The sequence below is a fragment of the Arctopsyche grandis genome, chromosome 5, assembly GCF_051622035.1.
Source record: "Arctopsyche grandis isolate Sample6627 chromosome 5, ASM5162203v2, whole genome shotgun sequence".
Classification (NCBI taxonomy): domain Eukaryota; kingdom Metazoa; phylum Arthropoda; class Insecta; order Trichoptera; family Hydropsychidae; genus Arctopsyche; species Arctopsyche grandis.
In genome coordinates this window covers 3,306,116-3,323,860 of record NC_135359.1, presented here as the reverse complement: position 1 = coordinate 3,323,860, position 17,745 = coordinate 3,306,116, and the positions used below count along the sequence as shown (strand labels likewise).

At 33.1% G+C, this 17,745-nt stretch overlaps 2 protein-coding genes across 3 annotated transcripts in view; one reads left to right on the top strand and one right to left on the bottom strand.

The window, feature by feature from the left end:
• Nucleotides 1-805: 805 nt before the first annotated feature.
• Nucleotides 806-17,745, bottom strand: part of LOC143911789 (uncharacterized) — a 33,075-nt gene continuing 16,135 nt past the window's right edge. Inside the window, exons 4-10 of one of the 2 annotated variants that reach the window (XM_077430832.1) lie at nt 13,697-13,899; nt 12,546-12,713; nt 12,327-12,468; nt 2,663-2,965; nt 1,678-1,806; nt 1,456-1,588; nt 806-1,377 (exon numbers count right to left, since the gene is read on the bottom strand). In XM_077430832.1, the coding sequence (XP_077286958.1) occupies nt 1,286-1,377; nt 1,456-1,588; nt 1,678-1,806; nt 2,663-2,965; nt 12,327-12,468; nt 12,546-12,713; nt 13,697-13,899 (1,170 nt within the window). In that variant the 3' untranslated portion in view covers nt 806-1,285. The remainder of the gene's footprint in view (nt 1,378-1,455; nt 1,589-1,677; nt 1,807-2,662; nt 2,966-12,326; nt 12,469-12,545; nt 12,714-13,696; nt 13,900-17,745) is intronic. The other variant, XM_077430833.1, reaches the window with a different exon arrangement.
• LOC143911790 (uncharacterized) lies at nt 8,316-10,734 on the top strand. Its single transcript, XM_077430834.1, has one exon. It carries the CDS (start codon nt 8,346-8,348, stop codon nt 8,805-8,807), a length of 462 nt encoding a protein of 153 aa, XP_077286960.1. The 5' UTR covers nt 8,316-8,345; the 3' UTR covers nt 8,808-10,734.

The window sequence follows — 17,745 nt, the reverse complement described above, 5'->3', positions numbered from 1 at the left end:
TTAAAGTCTAAATCAAAGCGTCAACTTGCGGAAAACCCTCATAGATGTCTCAATACTTAATAAAATTATTATATAGATAGTTTTGCCTTTACTTTACATACATAGTATTTGTTTATTTGTATCAAATTGTTTTAAATTTTGCTTAGTTTCAATTTTTAAATATTTATAAAGCTTTTTGATTATGTTTGATGTTAATGTTTCTCAAAAATTTATAGAAATATTTGAAAAAATACACAGAATTGGTAATATAAATTAAATTAAAAAGCTCGTATTTTTTTTCAATCCGTTAATTTTACTGATTTTTATACTCATCAATATTTTTAAACACTGTTTATAAATTAATTTTTTATCCAATCGTATTATGGAAATTTCATTAAAACATACTACACATGAAGTATTTTTAATTTTTAATTAAAAAAATATTTCCAACATTACTTTTACGTCTTTTATATACAGTACATTCTTAGGGCGAAAACATACAACGATGTGCATGGCTCCTCGCCATGCGTGTTCTACATTTCTTAAAATATGGGATACACCGTTATCGATCACTGTCAAGCAAGGATAAATACATACAAGCATTTGACCGAAAAAGATCCAAAGGATCATTGTGGGGTGGGACATGCCAGGCGTCCCATGAATGGCCAGCACGGCACTGAATGGCACGCATAATTTTTTTCGCATTTTTAAAAAAAACCATGTGCCACATTCACCACTGTGTGATTTCGCCCTTACACTTTGATGAAGGCTTTATTTTTTTTTTTTTGAACAACAGAATCACAATTGTGGGAAATTAAAAACATAGATGTAAAAGAAAAAGTTCTTTATTTACCAAAAAATTTATTTACATAAAAAAATTTCATTTTCACACTTGTTGGTAAGCAACGCATCGAAATTTGTAAATAACACATCTCTCGCCCATTTTTTGAATTTTACAAAAGCAACGTATTCGTATACAAATATTGCCCAATTTCATAACAAGAAAACTACATACACTAAAATAGAGTGAGACGAATATCAATCTGTATTTTTTTATTATTATTTACACTCGCACTAAACTAATTCATTATTATTAGGTAAAAACATAAAAGAAAACATAAATTTATTGCATCACTGACCGATGTTAGCCATTAAGTATCACGTATCGTAAATGGTGCCCTATCATAAGGAATCACAATTTTTATGATTTTTATTTTATTTTATTTCAATACATAATTTTTACATTTATTTTTTCAAACAACCGTGTAGATTATTTTCTTTTTTTTTATTTTAACTCTTAGGCGACTTAACAGGCGCAATCGCAAGAGCAACTGCGCTTGACGCGCTTCTCCCTATGCAAGAGTGCATCAACGGACCTCACTGATCGCGGTTGCACGTCTGAAATCAAATTAAGCCAGTGTTAAAATCACTCAATTCAAAGCAATTATAATCGTGAGATATTTTAGAAATAATTACAGTGTGGTCTTTCGGGATCTTGTACTGGTGGTTCTTCCGGTTGCATCATCGGTACTGGAATATGCACTGGCAAAGCTCGAGCCATGGCTTGTCTTCCCAGCATTTCGTGGCTGGCTTCGTGAGCCTCCTGAGCCTGCAATTAAAGTAATATGTATCATGGCTGCTCACAGACTATTACCACTTGAAAAAAACTATCATAAAATTCTCCGGTTGTGTACGAACCTGTTGTTGGGCTCGTTGAGCCCGCTGTTGCTCAGCGTGCTCTTCAGCAACGCGAACTGCTTGTTGAACAGCTCGTAATTCTTCAGCTGTTATCATCTGCATCCCTCCTGGCAACTCCTGTAGTTGCATCTGAAATGATACATAATATGGTCAATACGATGTTATGAAAAGTTTTGGGTTGTATGTATGTTAAAAAATATTTTGCAAAAAAAAAAGACCGAAGGCATCAAGTAATCGTATGATTTCAATCTGATTGGAGCGTTTATCAAAATATTTCGAATCGGTCAATTAAAAATGAATAGATTCTCTTCCCGCAAAATTTTTAAATTGTAGTTAATCATTTCAATGTACATACATAGTGTGTAGATACATAAGCTCATAAGTGAATGGTTCAATGCGCACTTGAATTATTAAAAATTCCTTTATATACATAAACAAGGAATTCGTTTCAACAAACTTCTCTTTTTTTGTTTATAGAATTGTAATTATAGCCGCAGAATAAATTATTAAACCGTTAAAGAAAAACACAAGCGTATCATTATTTCTATCGAGTCGTGTAAACACGACATTAAAGTAACTACAAGATCAAACATCGTTAAGTAAATCATCACACGTTCGAAGCCGTCATTAGAGCCTAATTTAGATAGGCCGGAAAAAACATTTTAGGATGTGAAACCCTGACTTTCGTATAACGAGCCCATTGCCCTACAAATGCGCTGTGACCATGGTCGTTACATTGAAATCAATTTCGACCGTGAAGTATATAAATATAAATTAATTCGATATATTTTCCGAAATGGTTAATTAATTACTTTTTGAATAATAACAGAAAATGCAATCGAAACGATCCGATGTTACAGAGGTCGTCGAGATCGAGAGGATATCCTGTCTCGCCAGCGTCGTGTGAGCAGTTTTTTTTTAGGTTTTATCTCGCGTGAAAATCGATTCAAGGCTTTATTTATTAAAGTTTAGGTATATCGCTGACCATGTCGGACTGTCTCTGCTCCTCTTGAGACACGTGAGTATCTTCTGGAACTTGTTCGTGCTCAACATGGGGCATCTGCACGCGTTGCACGTGGATTCGCACCTCGCGAGGTATCAAGGTCATCTGCTGCTGCTGCTGCTGCTGTTGCACCTGCTGTTGAGGGAACTCTGGTCTTTGGGGTATGAAGGTGAATCGAGCGAGATGGGGTGGGAAAGCTCTGGACTGTTGTGCTTGTTGGTATTGTTGGGGTGCATGGAACTGTTGAGGCATTTCAAATTGTGGAGGTTGTTGAGGAGCCGGTGCCTGAAAGATGCACAAAAAAATAATTAATAAATATAATCTAAAAAATATGTACCTAATATTAACGCTCCATCGTTCTGTATATTAAAATTCTATTATGGGTGATTTATAGCCCGTGATATACATTGTAAGGTCGTGATAGTCTAACGATAGATCATTTAGAAAAAAAAAGAATAATAAGAACCTCGGTCAACGAATTATTTGTTATCATAAGGTTTCCTAATTGACTTATTTATTCAGACAATGAACTTTCAACATAAATAATTCGGTATTGAAATTCTATTACAGATGCTAATAAATATTTAATCAATTTTTCTCAAATGCTAAAAGATTTTTATTCTATTACTTTTATATTACTATCTTAATTGATTGAATGATTTATGGCAGATCTGCACTATAAACATTTTAAATTTGGTAGTCAATCTTTTTCCGAAGTAAGACAATGTACAGATATTTAAATACATAGATAGATACTATATGTATATATGTATGTATGTATTGAGGTATACATATGTATAATAGTCGAATTTTCCGGCGTTTTGCAGATGTATGAAAGTTAAAAATAGAATAAAAGTGAAGTTTTTGTGAAAATTCCGAGACAGTAAATTGAAAACTGTACATAAATTTGCAAGTACATAAACAAACATTCATACTCATGTACGTATGTAGGTAAGTAGATATAACACAGTAATTCTTTGCTAATCATTCAGAACCAAAAGAACAGGAACAGATTTAAAAATTAGATAAATCATAGTCATGAATTATTTTTTTCGTGTTGAAGAGCGTATACAAATATCTACAGTAAAAAGATGTTTCCTTCAAAACGTGACACTTCCTGTTCAAATAAAAACCATATGCTAATTACTGTATGTAACTAACAATTGCATTGCCTTGCATTTATATCAATTTGAACCGATCACTTGTTGTTATTATTATCATATCAAATTTCATATAAATTGCTATGCAAAACAAAAGTGAAACAATGGAATTTTACAAAATAAACGAGCACAGACAGCAACGTTTTATGAATACATTATCATAATTCAATTAAAAAAGAAAAAAATATATATATATATGAACTCGTGCAACGCTACAAAAGCTTATTTGAATTCATGCGACCGACAGAGATTTTCAATTATTTATTTAAATAGTGAAATTTTTTGCCGTCAGTTTTTTTTTTAACTTTAAACACTCAATCGGAATGAATATGAATATAAATTTAGATCGTGATTTTTATTTTTTTCCATCCAGCCGTTTGATAACGTACTAAATAAGAAATCTTAAGCAATTTATCGACATAAAATTTTATTTGTTTTAATAATATACATATATTGTGTAGAATATACTCGTACACTTTACAGTCTGTCGAACGCTAATCATCAACGGTGCGAACGTTTCGATCGATCAACGTCGAAATCAACACTTGATTGCGATTCAGTTCAATGGTCCCGTCACCTGCCATACTTGTCCTTAACATCTTTTCCTCCTAAATCCTTGTTGCTCTCTTGTGACTAACGGAGAATGGCCGAAAGTGCATTGACTCTTGACGCTCGACCAGTCGAGTGCTCAAAAACCGTACACGGGGCAATTTAGAGGAATCTCCGAAACGCCCTTGACGAGACCACCATCGAACGGTACAATTCATCATTAATGTCAACTCCGATCAATTCCATTCCCATTAGAGGTATCACCCACATTTAGCACCTTTGCGATAAGAGCAAAAGCTGATATTGAACATCACTCGAGAGACAATTAACGTCGGCTTCCAATTAAGGACGAACGGTAACAATCGATATGGCGGCTCGTCGAAGGTCGCCTTTCCCAGTTTCGAAGCGCTCATTGTGTTCAGAATATCCACTGAATACTAAATGAGATTTTATTTATACATATACGACAGACGAAACAACTTCCTGCAAGTCGGTTTAATAATAATAACAAACACAAAGCCGGTTCAAGGAGGAGCAGCTCAAGTCGCGCGCAATTCAATGGGGTTTCGGAACAAACGTCAAGGACGATGCGATTTGCACTCCACATTTTACTATGATCATGTGTGAAAACATGCAACCGTAAGATCTTCTAGATATCCAAAGAGCAACTGGATTCGTTCATTCGTCTCTTAATGTCAAGATCATGCTCGGCCGCGAGCGTGTTTACATATGTACGTTTTGATTACGTAAAAGTGAATGAGACCGAACTTTCGACGCTTGCATTTATTATAAGATCATTGTTGAGACTCGAAATATTCAATAGACAATGTCTGTAAGCCGTTCAATTAAAAAATACTTAAATTTTACAAAAGAATGGCACGATAAATCAGATAACAAGCAAAGAATCGTAAGATTGTATGAACAATACCTATAAAATACGCTAATCGAAAGTAAGGTAGATAAATATAAAAACACGCCTCAAAATTATATTATTTTTTGAACTAAAGATCTATTATGGCTTGTCAAGGACTTGAATTATTATAATTTTAACGCAAAGGAGCTTTCATGAAGAAAACGAGCTAATATAAGAAATATATGCATATGTACCTATACATACATATGTATTTAATCAAAAACGTTTTGACATGCTAGCCGTTTTCTTCATCAATTATTTTTTTGAGTATAAAATATGTATGTATGTATATGTGATTGATATTTGCTGAAATACATACATAGAAATTGAATAGCAATAAATTGGCAAAAACAATTCTGATCAAAAAAAAATGGAGCTTGCCGAGTTTGATTCAATACCCCTTCATATTATACATATATGTATGTATTTACATATGTATAGTATGTCTATTGAAAGTGTATTTAAAAAAAATAGTCTCTAATTTAACAATTTATTTCAAGTACAATAATAACTAACATTAGAAACGTATTTTATAGAACTTTACATTGTCATAAACAAAAGCATTTATAATGTTCGCATACCAAAATATTTTTTATATGTAGGTACTAAGATTTTCATTAAAAAAAGTCAATTCTATATACCAAATGCCAATAAACGATATCGATATATTATCACTTGACACATAAGACATTAATACTTAGGCGTAATATCTACATACGTGAATATATTGTAAAAACAAAAAAAAAACAGAAACCAATGAATTAGTAAGATCCGTTGACATTAAGGCGATTATATATATATATATATATATATATATATATATATATATATATATATATATATATATATATATATATATATATATATATATATATACTTATTATGTTATATGTAGTTTGTATGTACGTAATAAAATATTTAAATAATGCATCATGAATTTACGAACTCCGTGGAACCTTGAATGATTGCTTCAGATTAAAACGTACAATCTTGAAGAGAGAACCTCAAGCCGCCATTTCATAATAATAATGATAATATCACGTTCGTGGCATTTTCAGCGAATGCGATTGTTTAAAATGTTTAATCGCATTATAGCGCAAATGTCGCTTTAAAATGACATAGGAAGTGAACTTTTGCGTAAAGTCCAAATATGTTTCGATCTACATAATTCGACGAACGTGTATTTAATAAAGAACAACCTTAATAGCATTTAATAGTACCGTTTACGCTGATGACCGTTTATCCTCGGTGTATTTATGAACTTTAAAACACATCAAACAAGCCTCATTGTACTTCATGACAGAAAAGGCTTTTTACTTTATTTATATTGTACTCGAGACCTTCTTAGAACCATTGGAAATTTTAATAATACAGTAAATTTTACATTAAACTGTGGAATACTACCGATTGTTCAAATTTAAAGAGTGGTACATTGACTATTTCCATATGAATAAATTACGTGAGTACATGATTGACGTCTTGATTGTTCATATTTTATAATAGATTTGAAGGATTTTTTCGATGAGTTTGCGTTATTGTTTAATTCTACTTTAATGTGCGAAAAAAATTGAAAGGATCATCACGAATTGAAATGATTTTAAAATACTTATTTGCAGTTAATTTAAATATGACTTTGACATTAATATTTATGCGTTTTTTAATTAATACCAATTTAATTGAACATACATTTTACATTTGTACAAAACTTAAAGCACTTTGTATTCCGTATGGAATATTATATTAAATAGTATATCAAAACCGTGACCAACTCAAACTTAATTAGTCTTTGTGATCCTCTGAATCATAAACTTCAATTCAGTATATGTATGTAATATAAAAAAAATTTAAATTGCTTACATATTTGGTTTCAGAGACTACACATTGAAAAATTCTTCAAATTTTAAATGCATTCTCCTATCCATTTATTTCATTTTTATAAGTATTTCATCATTAATATAAAAAAGTTACATAATAATTTTGCCCCATAGATTGTAAATATATCGGTTTTATAATATACAATAACTACGTTACTTCTGATATATTTTCTCAATTTTTAAATCACAATAATTATCTAAACGTACATACATTTGTACATACATAAACTTGAAAATGTGTTTGTTTACCTCTATCATACCTTATTTCACATATGTACATCAAACATGTTAAATCAATAGATTCATTACAATCCCGAAAAGGAATTATATATATATATTTGCAGAAACTTTTCAATTTTAATTTGAATATTAAACATATACACATTTTGATATTTTCATCAGTCGATAATCAGCATATATATAATAGTTGTTTATTACATGGCTTTATTAGTTAGAAATATTTCCGAGAGTATTTTATTTTTATTTTATAATAATATTAAACACATATTCTGTAGTCTAAAGCTCATTTTGACAAACTTCTTATTACTGATTAAAACGGTTTGTTTTGTTTCTTAACAAATCATATTGGAACACTCTAATTTTCAAAAACCAAATAATAAACACCGTAACCGGAACGAATATAAACATTCAACGCTATTTTTATACACCCGCCATTTCAATATCAACAAATAATTTATATACAGAAAATTTTTGTTATCTATAACAATCAGATCAGAAAGTGTAGAACTAGGCGTTCTAACATTGAACCAGCGAACGTTTAAAGGTTAAAATCGTTTCGTCGAAGATCGACTCTGGCGAGACGTCGACGTCTACATTTCGCAGTTTTTGCTGCAATCGGGCTTTTAAGCTTTGCAGACGAACCTTTTTGCCGCCTTTGTTAAAGAGGAATGCTGAAGACGCGTCCCGGAGTCTATCTCTGGTTTACGACATTTTATAATGAGCTCGGCCCCTCGGAACGGTAATTGCCCCCCGTGCCGGACATCCAGAGAGCACAATAAAGAGGAGAGAAAAATAAAAACAATTAACGTTTTGAAGCACCGAAATACCCGTGCGCACCCGCGATAATTATGCCGTGAATTTGCAGTATAAAAGAAACAAATGCGCTCGGCGCCGGCCAGTCAAACGCGCAACCGAAAACGGGCAACAACATGACGAGTCCGGCTCTTGTTACCACCTGTCTACTTCTTCTGTCCATCAAGTTGGCCTTGTCAGCCAACCCACCTCTGCTGCGTCAAATGGACGCCCTACCAGACACCACCATCAGACAGGACTTCAGGACCCACCCCAGGAACATAGACGTAGACGTCACCAGACAATCCCTACCCAAGGCAGTCCAAAAGCGCAAATTCGTAAAACACCCCATCCTCATCACGAAAGAAGACGTTGACCCTCAAAACGCCATCGTCGAAGACAACGTGATCGTCGAATCCAACATCCTCCGCCTGATTCGACCTAGCGCCAAGAAGAACGAGATCCCCAGAATCAAACGCTACGAGGACCTACCCCATAAGCGAGTCACTCGAGGATGGAACCTTCAGTACGTGGTGGTACCCCAACAGTACTATTACTACAAAAAGAAGAAGCCGGTGCGCTACCATCACGCCTATTGAATGCACTCCATAGTGTTACCGTTCGTTGGGTGTGTGCGCAAGTACCTCGACAAGTGCTGTTTTGTTGTAATATAGTATAATAAAAATAAACTACTATATATTGTGGTTGGATGGTGGCCGCATTCACCGGTGGCCGCAAAGGCTGTGTCTTGTAATTAACAGGTGGTGGTGTTTGAGCTTCGTGACCGGCCAGCGTGCCGACGCCACTCGGCCATGACACTACTCTCCTTGTCGGTTGTTGTCTTTTTATTATTTTTATGTAACGCCCGTAATTAACTAAGCATTCAGATTGAATCTGTTTTGAATTTGTGTGAAATTTAGCATGTAATAAATAAATATTAAGTGTGATAAGTAGACGTTGCTTTTATTTGGGAGGTTTCGAAAAGAGCTTTGACACTTTTTTGCTTAAGGTATCAAAAGATGGACCATAATTCAGCGGCTCGCTGTTGCACGAGAGATTGGACGTTTGCAAATAAATTCTATTGGTTATAAATTTCAATATTTATAAGCTCTTGTTCAGTGGCTCTCAAATTATACACGGACTTTTGATGCCATAAAAAATTTGATGCCAGGGAGTGATGTTTTCGTGTTTCATTTTCATAGTGACTTTCAAGTGAGATTTCATATGTGATTGTTTTTGATATTTCTTGAACTAAATAGTGTAAGATTTGAAGCATTATCACAGATGTCTTTTTTATATTTAATGTCGAAATAAATTGTTAAATTTATTAAATATCTTCTTATATTATTCTTGGTAAAAATATGTTTGTCTTTCAACTAAATCCTATTATATAAATATATTCAATCAATGTATTTTCCCATAATGATTTATTTATTAACAGTTGAAATTATTGCTTTTAGAAAATCGGCAATGATAGTGATAAAATAAGACACTTCATGCGAAATTTATTGCTAAATGTCTAAGTAAGTCCTTTATATTCAATTTCGATTTATTCTCAGTCATTTGTTATTTATACAAGTTTGCTTACACGATATTATATAACGAGTAATATATCTTAATCCAACTCAATATTGTAATAAGCAGGTTAATGAAATGCGACCAACTTGTCACCTTATCAAAAATCTTACACGCGCAATATCAACACCTTTTTGCGCATTCGTTTTTTGTGAGAATAATAATTTAAAAATCATTATAACTATGCTAAAAAAACGCGTTACAGTTGTTTAACGAAGGACCGAAAGGAGACGACCGCGACCCATTTAACCAGACAATAAATACGTTTCTACCCGCTACACTTGCCATATATGGAAAAAGTCAAACGAAACGTCGAAAATGTGATTTCGCACATCTGCAAACCTCAAACGATCGCTTTGTTCGGCTCCGATTTCGCACAGACCGAACGGAACGCGACTCTCCCTTATTTCGAAATTCGGTCGGCTAAAACTCGATCGAATGTTTGAATCGATAAGTAGTTTCGTACGCGCGATTCCGCAAACGTGATACTAAACGATGCCAAGGTGAATGTAACACGCATCGGACTTAAGGGTAAATCGTGTTAAGCGATAATTATTGTGTTATGTTATTCAAATTGCGATGAGCCTCTGTGTGTCGATTTTGCAAAATCAAATCAGTAATGTCGGACGTTTTCAATGCGACGATGTTTACTAGCAACGTGTGGCTGCATCTTTCGAAGGGAATGAGCTTTCTGTGCGGGTAGATTGGTTTATGAGCGTTGAAACTGGTTTTTTACGTTATTTATGTATCAGTTAAAAAAGTAACAAAGGATGCCAGTATCTCGGTGAAGATTCATATGTGTGCAAAAACAAAGGTCAAAATGATAAAGCATAATCGCTGCTCGAAATGCGATGCTCAAAAGTAGATGAAACTTTTTATCAAATAAAGAAAATATTGTTGCGAATGTAATATTTTTTAAAAATTTGATTATTAATACAAATAAAGCATTGATTCATTACCTATTTAGTTTTAAATCGAAAATACCTGCATACTTTAATGCTATAAAACAGTTCTAATTGCAAATTACTAATGTAAAATCGGTTGTCATAATTATTTTGATTCATTTTAATATTCATGAAATATATTTAATAAATTTATGGCATACAAATATATAGAGAGATATATATGTAAAATTAAATTCTTGATAAAATCGTATGGCTTTATATTGTATGAGTGATTCTGGAATAATGAATATTTTATCTAAAAATGATAAGATCAGAATCCCTATTTGATTGTTGATTGGTGAAAACATATTTAAGGACAATTTAAAATGTAAAACAAAAATAATCTAAATAAAACGAAATGGATGCTAAGTTTGAAAAACGCTGGCACTATTTTTAAAAAGCATTAAAAGCTATACGTTATAATACACATTTATTTATGTACCTATATGTATGTTAATTTTATATCATTGAATAATACATACGTAGTCTGGGTTTCGTTAAGCCCTACTCGTTGACGTTTCTTTGTTAAAATTAAAACAGATATTAATATCAAAGTACGTACGTATCATTTTTAATATTCTTTCTCACTTTTTGCATACATACGTTATATTCTTGCACAAATCAAACACAAGCAGTTGTTCAAGACAAGCGAAGCAGAACCGATACCATTAAGTACAAACGATCAACCATAAAAATAATTTTTGATTGCATTTGCACACTTTGAATTCCGTCCTTGTCTAAAAATAACCGCCAAATTTCTAATAGCGCACACGCAATTCTTTATATTTAAAAAGCAATTGTTTAGACGCCACTGCGTCCAAGGTGAAACATAAACAAACAAACGTAAAAAAAAAAACAAAACAAAACCCGCGTCGTCGCATTTAGCTTTCCGACTTTATACCTCGCTTATGAGTTATCATCTGATACAGATCTAGAGACGATCAAAAAGGATATAAAACCAAAAAACCGGCAAGACGAGTTCAAAAACGTACCCAGATGGCGACATACGCCTCAAATTCGTGACTCGTAAATTAATTTGAAAATTCTATATACGTATACATATGTAGATATATGATATTAACCGCGATTTTTGTAGAATAGAAAATATATTATATTTACCAAGTAAATATTCACACGCCTTGCATTATGTAAAATAATGACCATTATATAATGAGCTATTAACAATAGCCTTGATTCGCTCTTTGAGATATATTTAAGCAGTATTATAATAACAGAACCTTGTACGATAAAAGTATTGTTCAAATTAAACCACATACACAGATTACTATAATTTCGAAACATTGTCAAAGGTTTATAATGCATTCAAACCAGTCGTTATCATTGCAAGTGATTCGATTAAAACGAGAGCATGTACTTTGGGCAAATATAAAGCACCTGTTTTGAAATCGACAAGGAAAATCATTTGCGTAGAGGCCAACGTCCGTTGCATCACGCCCGTAGGGTAAGAGCGAAATGCAATCAGCGCATTCGTGCGTTGAAATTGGTCCACGACCATCATTGACTAACTAATTGCAATTTGCCGCGTGAATATGTATATGTATATACATGAAAAAACAAGATTGATTACAAACAAAGTACCTGCATGTGTTGGGCTGGCATCGGAGGGCGCATTGCGAAGCGCATCGCTGGATGCACGGGGAAATTGAGAGGAAGTCGCACTGGACCCGGAAGTGGGACCGGAAGTCCTGGCATTATTTCTGCAGCATCGGGAATATGCCTACTACGAAATTATGACGATAAATATTTTCATCGTGTGATTATTTTAAAAAGTAGATCTCAAATTTGAGAGTATGTTACTTTTGATCGTTTCCACTCTCGCAGAATATGGCCATACGTTCTCCGGTGACCCTTTCGAGTCTTGGGTCAGTGGTCAAGTTCAGTCCGAAGGGCAATCTCAGGTTGCGTGGTTGGTGATCTACGAGTTCTTCAGCGCGACGCTTTTCAACGATGCAATTCATTCTTGATCTGAAATTAATATAATTTTCATAAAGATGAAGTTTATTTTTATAAAATAAAATTTAAATAAAAACCATCAATTGAAAAATTTGTGCGAATAAAGTGACATCTATCAGTAATTTTTAATATTTATTTTTAAAATTTAGCAAATATTTAAACCATATTTTTTTCAATTGAGAATTAATTAAATGACAGGAAATATACAAAATGCACGACTATAAATATACTACATAACAAAAATAAATTACTAAATAATATGTTCAACGATAGAATAAATCTTTGAGCGATAACTTCAGGAATGAAATCTTTAAAATGCAACCTAGTTAATTTTCATCAATTTCGTTTCTTATCTAACCGAACAACCCAATTTCATTTGTTTTTTTATAATTCCAGCCTTAAAAGTATCTTGTTATATATGCTAAATATTAATTTATCATATTTATTACATTGAAATAATTTTAATTATAATATTTAGAGACATCTATGTATAATAATCAAAAACTTTTCTTATCAAAAACATAAATACATAAACGAATGATGGAATATGCGAGCTTTTTAGAAATAGTAAGAATAAAAGGAAAAACAATAAAAAAAAGTGTCACATTTTCACTATCATTCTTTTGTTATCGCCTATTTTAAAATTGTATAAGTACTTTATATGAACCACTATAATTGAAGGTGGCATAACTCCACTTTTCTTCATTTCAAAAAAAAATATCTCGCAAAACATTGAATATAATGTTTGGCGTTAAACAATATTTAAAAATACTGGTGGCCTGCAATACGTTTATTCTGCTTTAAATTAAAATAAGCGATAACAATTTGTGAATTAAGTCAAACAGAAATAATATTTATGGATCTGAATATTGTACTTGCGCCTTTTTCAAATATAACGGCTCATATATAAAATATAGGATAGTTAAATAAAGACGTATGTATGCACATACATATATGTAATATTTTGCTGATGTTTATTTATTCGATTTGATTACCTTTGATTTTTCTCCATGAGTGCACCAGCCAATTCGTCGAAGTCCAACTGAAGGGGAAGCGTAATGCGAATCGGTTCTCTAGCTACATCGTTTTCATCAGAAGAATCACCAGAATCAGACGATCCCTCTCCGGATTCCGATTCGGAAGTTTCAGACTCTCCAGATTCGGAACCACCGTCAGATTGGCTATCATCGTCAAGACTCTGCAACGCAAAATTTACATAGATTAAAATTTAATTTAAATACATGCATTATTTGGAGTCCGTCTCCACTTTGCATTCGAATAAGGAAATCGTGCATTCTACGAATCGAACATAACGTCACCGTCCAAGAGACCAGAGTGCAAAAACTAGTCCAAATGGGTAAAATGAGAAAACGCGAAAGCGGAAAGTCGAGTGAGTACATCTTAAAAGTAGAACTCCCCTATCGATAAATCTATTCGTTCAAATCCACCGTACATCATCATCTCGCACTGCGGTGCGAAAAAGCCGTATATTCCAATCGAAACTTTGCATATTATTCGAGCAGATCGGAATGCAGAATGCTGCGAATTAATTGCAATTCAATGAGTGCGCACACTCGTTGGAAATTATCTACTTACAAACCGACAATCAGATTCGAATTTTATATTGAGTCGAGCGATGCAATTTGTATAATGATTGGATGGAAACAATGGATTTTTGTAGAAGATGACTTTTCAGGGCTATTCTGAAACAACGCAATCGTGAATTCACAATAATTTCAAACGTCAATCCATAATATATGTAATTACGAAGTAAATAGACTTCCAATAGACGTGTCTTCGTATAAGAAAATAACAGCGTAATCGGACAGCTATAATTTGATAAAACTCGATACGATTCAATTACAATGCAAAAACATCAATCACTGACAACTTATCAATAATAACGTAAGATGGTTCTAATTTTAACATACCAAAATATTTCTTTACATAAGAAGTTCAACTATTTATTCGTATCTAATATAGTGTAGATATAAAACGTAGTAAAGTAGAACAAAACATAAAATTAAGTGCCTTTCAACATATCTTATCATTAATTAGAGTCTATCTTCCAACACTAGCACTCATCTTCTTCAGAAGAGCTTTTCCTGCAATTTCTCAAATTTAATTTATACCCATCTTCACTCATTAATGTTTACTGGCCTTTCACTATTGGTACAGCCGAAAATCTAGCTTCCTTCTTTCACTAAATCGTAAAACACTCTCCACTCATCTCAACTGAGAGGCCACAATAAAAAAGAGTAACGGTTAGATACTAAAGAATATATCAACGTTTCTAAATCAAACTACCTCTTTAACTGTCTACACTAGTGACTCTTAACATTCCCGTTATATTGGCATTTAAAATGAACAATCTACAAACCAGCATCGATCTATATAATACAATCTTAAATGACATTAAACGGGTCATTTTTAATCACATCTCATTAATTCATAAAACACAGAACAAGTACTGCTGATTACGTACGTTTTATTTGTATTATTGGTAATAAAACTCGAAACAATAGACACCCAAAGCATGCGCAATCACTCAGTATGTAAGTACGTGAGATTTTTCACAAGTACGTGCATACATTTTATGTGACGAAGAAAAGTTATGTACATATACTTATCTACTTGTTTGCATGTGTTAGTCATTTGAATTACGCTTCATTGGAAGATCTCGGCATAAACGAATGTTGCATCTCATCCAGTCACCACGATTTACGATTTCTCTCGTTCCTTATTGACCCGCTCTTACCAACACGAATCACGACCGTTCCACGTGCTGAACCGTCACGAGCGACGATACTAATCGCGTTCCATACCTAAGCCGACACAATCGGATCTAATTACGCCGATAAGCCTCACAGATCGGTCTAATTAAAATAATAAATATGTAATTTCATTTAGAACATTCACAAAGACGTGACAAATGCGATCTGAAGAGATGTGTGGGTGTCATTTTGTGCCACATTGAGCCTCTTTCTTGTCGCTCATGTGGCGACATAATTAATGTCGGAGATGAGCCAACGCAAATTGCCTTCACTATGCGGATTTTTTTTAATAATTTCACAATTTCAATGTATGAAATGAAGGAGGTAAAATCTCGGTGGTGACGGTAAAAATTTATAGTTTGAAAATTTCTAGTATTATTCATATTAGCCAGCAGCATAGCTCGGTCGTTAAGCTTCTGCTTCTAATCATCAAATCGTACCTAACTCGTAGAAAGCTTGTGGTTAGCGTAAATAATGAATTATCGTCTCCAAAAATAATCGCAGCTGGCGTTCCGCAGGGGAGCTTGCTTGGCCCACTCTTGTTCTCCATATATATAAATGACATACATATTCCAAAAAACTGTCACATAGCCCTATATGCAGATGATACAGCTTGCTTCACAAGTAGCAAAAAACCAGACACTATTCTTAAAAATCTTTAATTTGCAATTAAAGCAATGACTGAACACTTCACTAAGTAGAAAATTCAAATTAATCAAACCAAAACAGACGCCATATTCTTTAGTGTCATAAAGCATAAGCCAAGTTTAGATCTGAAAATCCCCTCTGGAGAAAGTCTGAAATGGCAGTCAGTAATAAAATATTTAAGAGTAACGTTTGATAAAAGAATGAGATGGGTTCCTCACATTGAGGCAGCGAAATGCAAGGCGATGCGGGGTATATCCTCAATATATCCAATATTTAATCGCCATAGTTCTTTATCAACTCAAAATATAATAAAATTATATCGCGCGCTCATATTACCATTATTAACCTATGCTTCACCTGTATGGAATAACGCCTCGAATACTAATCTTTCCAAGCTCCAAGTAATACAAAATAAATCCCTAAAAATAATTTATAATACACCCATATATACTAGCTTGAAAAAACTGCATGCCATATATAATAGTCCGTTTGTTACAGACATTACTAACAAACTAACCAGTAGATTCTATGACAGAATCACTAATAACCATACTAACACACTTGTGAAGAGTCTCGGTGATTACAACAAAATTTCTATACCCTTCAGGTATAAACACAGATTACCTAAACACAATCTGCTTTAATTCATCTACTTTAGAGAGTCTTTAATTAATATTATGTATTAGATGTATTATGAACATTTATAAGGATTGTAAATAGGTTTTTGAGCTCTTTTTCCTATTATGCTGTAGATTAACATTAGAATAATATAATACTATGATTACTAACAAAATTAAATTAAATTGTAAAATAGAAAATGATCAGTAGATCAGTAGCTATTAAAATAGATATAAGATGTATTGTGAACATAATTTCGTAATAAAATTTTCGTTAAAAATCAAAATCAAAGCTTCTGCTTAACATCGAGAGGCGCCGGGTTCGATCCCATGATTGAAAAGAATTTTCATGAAGCTTACTGTAAAAATAATCGCCCAAAAACGGGAACGGAAACGGGAAAAACGGGAATGAGTGGCATTGCAACACAATAATTTCAAATGTTTTCACGCCGCAACCCGCGTTATTAGGGTCAAATAAACAAACAATTGAATAATTTAAAATGTGTTCGATGTCTGCATTTTTTCGACAATTGGGAACGTGAACGGGAACGGGAATTTCAATTATTGTAGCAATGCAACGCATGCGGGGTTCAGCTAGTCGTATATAAATATATTGTTTTTCTTCGACAGATAGATATATACATATGTACCTCGATTGAATATATTTTTTTCTGAGTATATCTGTAGTGTTGCTGGTCAAATCTGGATATGTGTGACTCCAGGTCGATCGTTTCCTATCAGAGTTTGCCGATTTATCTTATTTCGTTGTTGAAACGGTTCCCGATTAAAATTGGCTAAAAACCTTCCTACCTACTATGTCACCACTATTTGAGTATGATTAATGTACAATAAAATTTATGTACAATTCATAGATGTCTCGTTAATTTGCGAGTTTTCAGTGTCTCGTAATTCAGCGAATTGTATAATAAAAAATGCTGCTTTTTTTGTAATTGGCCAGGAAGGCGCATTGTGGTTTACCTGTAAGGCCTTCCTGGTATAAAATGT

What these genes read in the sequence shown, in the direction of transcription:
- LOC143911790 (XM_077430834.1), top strand. Translation starts at nt 8,346, where the DNA reads ATGACGAGTCCGGCTCTTGTTACCACCTGTCTACTTCTTCTGTCCATC.